Source organism: Pinus tabuliformis, chromosome 2_2, assembly GCF_031772625.1.
Source record: "Pinus tabuliformis cultivar Carrire ecotype Pingquan chromosome 2_2, CPIR1, whole genome shotgun sequence".
NCBI lineage: Eukaryota > Viridiplantae > Streptophyta > Pinopsida > Pinales > Pinaceae > Pinus > Pinus tabuliformis.
In genome coordinates this window covers 457426530-457434371 of record NC_142300.1, presented here as the reverse complement: position 1 = coordinate 457434371, position 7842 = coordinate 457426530, and the positions used below count along the sequence as shown (strand labels likewise).

Below are 7842 nucleotides of genomic sequence, written 5' to 3'. Positions count from 1 at the left end.
TCTCATCCTCTGAATTTTCAAGCTACACTTATTAAGTTTTACTAGGGTGATACATTCCCTTGCAGAATCTTGGCAACATCATGATATACTGGAAACAATTTTACTCCAGAATCTACTACTTTAAAAGCTGCCTTCGTCATAAATTTCAGTTAATACGATACTCTAAGTTTTCAAGCTAAACTTCTTAAGTTTTCCTTACATGGACAATCTGAGAAATTTCATTTTTACGTTCAGCTTCTAATAGGTTTACACTTTGAATGTACCGACAGTTTTTCGGAAAACAAAAGACAGGTTCGTCTGAATATCAAATGCTATGAGGTGAAGAGGTTTGAAAGCTTGCCTGGAGTGATCACCTCTATCATGGCTAAACTTGCAGCTAAAAATAGGCTGATGAACTTTTCCTTGCGCTTGCAAAATCTGAGGACTGTCTTCAGGGCCTCAGGCTGTCCAACAAACTGGAAAACAAACCGTGGATCAGGTTCTGCTCTAACATCCAAATGAAATTCCCCTGCCTTAGATTTTCCAATGCAAACCCACCCATTATGAACCTCTACAGAACTTAAACCCATCCACTTAACATCCAGTCCAATTCGAAACTTCCCAAGCTGTTTATCACTCCCAATACCACAATTTCTCCCTTTTCCGGAATAAATTGTGACCTCTAGGCAAGGGTTTGCAGTCTTTGTTCTCCCCAACCATGAAACTGCAAGTTGCCTTTGAAAAGCAGTTTCATCAAGGTAAAAGGTGGCAGCAATTCTGTGAGAATCCGGACCAGAGGAATCTTGCAGAAGCAAAGGAAGTGGAATAGTCTTTGTTGGATTATTGGGAAGCTTAATTTCACAACAGCAAGGGGCACATGCGGAGTGAATTCATGAAGTTGCTGGTTTCGATGCTACAGGTAGCCTCAAAGCCAATGCACTAATAGACATGGAGTTCATGATTGGGTTCAAAATAGGTATATGATGCCAGCCTCCCTAAAGTGAATATGGTAAAGTGTGAACATACAGAGTTTACCTCTGAAATTTGGAAGGCAGGGACTGTAACACCTGCTGTGTCAGCCCTATTGTTAAGCACTCACCCCTAAATTCCTCTGTGGTGAACACGTCTCCCACATGAACATCTGCTAGTTTCCAAGGAGAACACAGTCCGTAGTAGGGGCAAGTTCTCATGATCTATCTATTTATTGGGCTGAGGCAACAAACTGGAAAACAAACCATGGATCAGGTTCTGCTCTAACATCCAAATGCAATTCCCCTGCCTTAGATTTGCCAATGCAAACCCACCCATTATGAACCTCTACAGAACTTAAACCCATCCACTTAACATCAAGTCCAATTCGAAACTTCCCAAGCTGTTTATCACTCCCAATACCACAATTTCTCCCTTTTCCGGAATAAATTGCGACCTCCAGGCAAGGGTTTGCAGTCTTTGTTCTCCCCAACCATGAAACTGCAAGTTTCCTTTGAAAAGCAGTTTCATCAAGGTAAAAGGTGGCAGCAATTCTGTGAGAATCCGGACTAGAGGAATCTTGCAGAAGCAAAGGAAGTGGAATAGTCTTTGTTGGATTATTGGGAAGCTTAATTTCACAATAGCAAGGGGCACATGCAGAGTGAATTCGTGAAGTTGCTGGTTTCGATGCTACAGGCAGCCTCAAAGCCAATGCACTAATAGACATGGAGTTCATGATTGGGTTCAAAATAGGTATATGATGCCAGCCTCCCTAAAGTGAATATGGTAAAGTGTGAACATACAGAGTTTACCTCTGAAATTTGGAAGGCAGGGACTGTAACACCTGCTGTGTCAGCCCTATTGTTAAGCACTCACCCCTAAATTCCTCTGTGGTGAACACGTCTCCCACATGAACATCTGCTGGTTTCCAAGGAGAACACAGTCCGTAGTAGGGGCAAGTTCTCATGATCTATCTATTTATTGGGCTGAGGCTCCTCCCTATTTCTCTTCAACATATGTCATTCTACTCTGAATTCTGCATGTGTGGTGAATGAATCCTTCCATTTCTTATATGCTGCATTTTAGACTCATGAAGTATGTGGATGTCCGTTTTTTCAAGTTGTGATACAGAGGAAGTTATGCACATTACATAATGTACTCTTTCTTCTCCTTGTGAGGGATTTTTGTCGCGTCTGTTTATTGTTTTTTATTAGTAGTGATAAAAATTGTCATTGCCCATTGCTAAATCATACAACAGTCTTCTGCTCTTTCTTCTCTCTGCTGTTCCATTGTTCCAATGATGTGCACTTTTTTTTATCATTATAACGAATTTATATCTTACTGTTCCGCTGGTCTGTCATGAGCGTATTAGCTGTTAATTTGTTAATGTTTAGTTTCATGGCACTTTTAATGAGAATTATAGAGTAGACAATTTTGCATCAAGTACTCTGCTCTTCTTTGAAGAAACAAATATGTAGCTTCACCCAACCAGCTTTATACATACATACACACACCTAGAACAGGTATAATGATGATGGTTCCCTAGCTAGGATCAACTCCACTGCATTACTGGCATGTACATAATTAACGTTTAACTCATCATTGCTACCGAATTATACCTAAATTTATTACTAGGTCAACTCATCCCATGCAAATGCCAATATTATCCCTTGTTGGGTAAGCCATGTGCAACACCATTGGCGTATCACTGCTACCCATGGAGTTCATGATTGGGTTCAAAATAGGTATATGATGCCAGCCTCCCTAAAGTGAATATGGTAAAGTGTGAACATACAGAGTTTACCTCTGAAATTTGGAAGGCAGGGACTGTAACACCTGCTGTGTCAGCCCTATTGTTAAGCACTCACCCCTAAATTCCTCTGTGGTGAACACGTCTCCCACATGAACATCTGCTGGTTTCCAAGGAGAACACAGTCCGTAGTAGGGGCAAGTTCTCATGATCTATCTATTTATTGGGTTGAGGCTCCTCCCTATTTCTCTTCAACATATGTCATTCTACTCTGAATTCTGCATGTGTGGTGCGTAAGAAACTGACATACTAAGAAACTGTCATTCAAAGCCCTTCCTTTCAGGTCATGCAATTACATGGGTTGGTAAGGCTAAAATTATATTGAAACTGCCCACATTCTTTCCCCTTTCACATCATACTCCATTTCCCTCTTTTTAACTTTGTAGAAAAAGTTAAAACATACTCCATTTTGTTAACGTGGATTACCTTGGGTGGTTAATATGAGAGGTTATTCTCCTCCCCGTGTAGGTTGTGCCCTTATTATTGTTTCACCATCAACAATTAGCCTTCTTAGATTAGATTCCGCATTCATGTCACATCTTCTTTGACTAGAATTCTGTATTGTGGTGAAATTGATGAATTGCAGGTACTCCTATCACGGGAAAAAGAAACCTCTTGTTCTATTATGGAGACAACCTTGACACCGAATGCCATTCCTCTATTGCTGAATGGTTGCACCGAGATTCAACCACTACTTCAGATAATCGATGTAGGTTCCGTTACCTCATTGAAAACAACATCCTCGCACTTCCACATTACTCTATCTGATGGAGCACATCAACATAAGACTTTGCTACCATCCGCATATGGCCCACAAGTTGTCTCTGGAGACATCCAAATTGGCTCAATAATTCTGCTCAAAAAAGCAGCTTGCACAGTGCTCCAAAACTCCTCGTAAGGCCCACCATTTGAAATCACCCTCTTTTACTTTTTCCCGCCTAGCCGTTTTTTGCATCAAAAGAAGGAAAACGGAATCTTTATTAATTCATTTCTTACTTGTTTACATAAGGTCCATCCGAGTCGTTGAGCTTGAAGTTGTGAAGCGCTCAGCAGCGTTGATGAAGGACACATCGACGCTGCAGCATGCACAGGCGGGTTCAGCCCAATTTAGCTCTTCGTCAGCTGAAGATACCTTGCCCTCTGTAGTTACTCCACCAACTACGGCAACAACTACAACAATTCCATTCACGGCACTCAACCCTTACCGAAAGTATTGGTCTATCCAAGGTAGAGCATCTGCGAAGACATCATTGAAGGCATACAACAATGTGCGAGGCTCAGGAAAAGTTTTCGGATTTGACCTTATCAACCGTGATAAGGAAGAGATCCACCTTTCTGCATTTGCTGAACTGGCCGAATCTCTTTACAATCTAATTCAGGTTGGGCAACTATACATTGTATCAAATGGCACAGTGAGAGAAGCAAATCCAAACTACAACCACCTCAAGAACAAATGGGAGATTTACTTGTCTGTTGCTTCCACTATCAATCCATGTCCTACAGATGATCCAACGTTTCCCTACCAGAACTTTCACTTCAAGAATATTGCTGAAGTAAAAAGTGCAACTCCAAATACAAATGTGGATGTCATTGGTGTTGTTACTTCCACGTCACCTGCATCAACAATTCGACGAAAAGATGGAAGTGAGACATTAAGGAAAACACTCATACTAAAGGACAGGTCAGGTTTTAGCATTGATGTAACATTATGGGGAGACCACTGTGACTATATCGGACAGCATCTTTCTGAATTCTACTCTTTCGACAACCCACCAATTCTTGCAATCAAAGGAGGCCGCGTGTCTGAATTTAATGGCACCACAATAGGGACGATACCAACGAGCACTCTCACAATAAATCCACAGGTTGAAGAAACTCAGCAATTACATGCATGGTTCCGTGAAACCGGCTATAGCTCTTCTTCTCCATCTTTGAGTAGAAACTATGGTGTTGCTTCGAAACGTGCCCTGCCACGAAAGACGTTTCATGAAATTGCTGGCATGCAGCCCTCTGATAAAGCAATCTGGGTTTCAGTTCGAGCAACAATTACTGCTCTTCATATGGATGACTTCTACTTTCTAGCATGTCCACTAGATTTCAATGGAAAACAATGCATGAAGAAGGTTGTGGAGCATTCTAACAATCTTTGGCATTGTACAAAATGTAACGGTGACTTCCCAGAATGTGACTACCGTTACAAACTTAAAATTGAGCTACATGACCACACCGAGAATCTACAGAACGTCACAGTTTTCAATGATGTAGGGAACGAGCTCATGGGCATCACGGCAAAAGACCTGTTCCTACTTTCTATCGAACCAACTGATCTACAGGAAATTTGTGGCCGGATTTCAGGGCACCGCTTCCAGCTAACACTTTCCATTAAAACAGATTACTTCAACGGTGTTCAACGCTTGCAACCAATACTGATCAATTCAGAGGAAATTCAATATGCCTCTGCATGCAAGGAAGCGCTCACTGACATTCAAGCGCTTTCTGCTTCAAAACGACCTATTGTTCACTGCCTTTGAACTTTTTCTTAGGTCTTCATCAACCACGCCTGTTTGTACATAAACAAACATTTCCACACAACTAATTGTCTCATCTTTGTAAATTACACACCCATGTTATTATGATGAAACCTGTAGTTTTCAGTGCAAATACTCTCTTCCAGTCATTCCAACATATGTATGTTTGCCATTTACATTTTACGTAATATAAATATCAACATTTGTAAAGAGTCACTACATATGTTTCTCGTTCGTTGTCTACATGCTACACATTGATCCCTTGCTTGCTAAGCTATTCATTTTATCGCTCAAACATGTCAAACAAAAATTTTTTGAAGAAAAGGGAACGAAATATTTTTAATCTTGTTTCTCTCCTCTCAATGATAGATACTGAAATAACATATGATTTCATAGCATTCCTAATTGCATGTTTTCCCTTCTACCTAATCTACCTATCTTCACCGATGTTGAACTAAAAAAAATTTAAATCTATGTTCAAAATATAATGTTCCAATTTCACAATGGATGTGCACCCAATAAAATGAGATACCAAACATGCACTACTTGTTTACGAAAACTAACAACTATTACTTGTACTTGTTTAGATATGCCACCAAACAATCAAAATGCGGCCAAAAACAAGCGGCGGCGTATTCTTTATGCACAACAAAAGGATCGAATAAATGCACGACGTCGACTACTTTATGAACAGCACAACAACCCTACTACTTCCTCTACATCCCTTCCCACCTCAAATGCTCTCCCACCTATACAAACCAACCCAGCACACGTTCATCATATCCAATATAACCCTCCCCTTAACGAAGAACACCGTCGCTTTCGAGAAAGGATTGATGGACTTTCTACCTTGCATGTTTGCACAACATGCAAGGAAGCATACCCAGGAATGAAAACAAAGCTCTTCCACAGTAGACTCTCTTGTTTTCGTTGTGCATCATCTAAATCTACCAATCGTTTTTCTGAACTAAACAACATGGACCCTGGAGAACAACCCTGTGTCCTTCACTAATTAACCCAAGTTGAAGAAATTCTCATCGCACGTGTCAACCCCATTCTACAAGTCACTCATTCCCGTGGTGGTCAATATAAATATAGTGGCCATACAATTAGCTTCCCTCAAGATATCACCAATATTGCCAAATACTTACCCCGGATGCTCTCTGACTTAGACATCCTCATTGTGAAAAGGCAAAATCCATCTGAAAAGGCTTACGAATTCTACGTTTGCAAATCCCGTGTCCTTGCAGCCCTTGAATACAAAATAAAATATGACCCTTACTACCGTGATGTTCAATTGAATTCATCTGCAATTTCTACGCTGCCAGATCTCCCTACAGACATTTCTTCTCTTCTCCACAGTGTAACCACCTCCTCTTTTGAACCACACCAAACCACTAATGATTCCACTTATAATCCTACTGATGTCATGCTACCTCCATTAGAAATCCAACCCTCTTCTTTCATTCCAGTCCTCCCAAATTCATGTACTGAGCGTGACCACATTTGTAACTATTTGCACTCGACCCATTCAAGTTCAACAAGCTCTATCGATTGGCCTCCAATATCTCCAACCGCTATAAATGAATACAACACCATCGGCCTCCTTGCCATGGCATTCCCCACACTCTTCCCTACAGGCATCGCAATGATCATGCAACCAAGACTTACAAAAGTTGAAATGCATGAATATGCTTTGCACTTGCTTCACTACCATGATAACCGCTTTGGCCAACACCCAAGATTCCGCTACTATCTTTATAACATTCTAATGCGCCATCGTAGCCAAGCAACAACTAGTGTTTTCGTGAAGAAGTACATTGAGAACAACTTGCCAACAACGGTATCAGACCTACGCCAGTGTCTTCATGACTCTCCGGATTCAAGATTGCCAGAGCAAATAATGAGGTTTGGGTCAGCTCTACGAGGAACACGGTCTTTCTGGAACAAACGCCGATCTGAGCTGACTGACATGATCACGCAAATAGGAAGCCCAACATTCTTCTTCACTCTCAGTGCAGCTGATACTAAATGGCATGACTTGCACACGATCATGCCCACCAGTGTTCCTTCCACTTCAGTCAACCCCTTCCAATGGAAAATCCAAAACATAATTAAAAACCCACATCTAACAGCCCAATATATGCATTGTAGATTTACAATTTTCCTTGAAGAAATCCTTCAAAAAGGCCTCCATGCAACCGACTACTGGTGCAGGTATTATTTAATATCCATATCCCTCTACATTAATTTTATACATTGCATATACATGTATTAACTAAATGTACCCTTCATGTTATATTCAGATACGAATGGCAACATAGAGGATCCGCACACATTCATGGCTTCCTCTGGCTACAAAATGCACCAAACATGGACACACTTGATTGGGACAATGCATTAGAAGTTGCTAATGCACAGAAATATTTTGACCACTACGTAACTGCTTGGAATCCACGTCAGGCAGAACACCGAACTATTCCGCTTCAGCAGTCAACAATTCATAACCCGTGTCTCCTTGACACAGCAGCAATATTCACATCCAATCAATTTGAA

The 7842-nt window shown here is 40.9% G+C and overlaps 2 protein-coding genes across 2 annotated transcripts; one reads left to right on the top strand and one right to left on the bottom strand.

Moving 5' to 3' along the window:
* Positions 1–1180: 1180 nt before the first annotated feature.
* LOC149193245 (uncharacterized) lies at positions 1181–1684 on the bottom strand. The gene has a single exon (XM_089407260.1). It carries the CDS (start codon positions 1682–1684, stop codon positions 1181–1183), a length of 504 nt encoding a protein of 167 aa, XP_089263386.1.
* Positions 1685–3816: 2132 nt separating this feature from the next.
* Positions 3817–5289, top strand: LOC149193244 (replication protein A 70 kDa DNA-binding subunit E-like). Its single transcript, XM_089407259.1, has 3 exons — positions 3817–4137; positions 4285–4843; positions 5024–5289. The coding sequence occupies exons 1-3, from the start codon at positions 3817–3819 to the stop codon at positions 5287–5289; spliced, it is 1146 nt and encodes a 381-aa protein (XP_089263385.1).
* The last annotated feature ends 2553 nt before the right edge of the window (positions 5290–7842 follow it).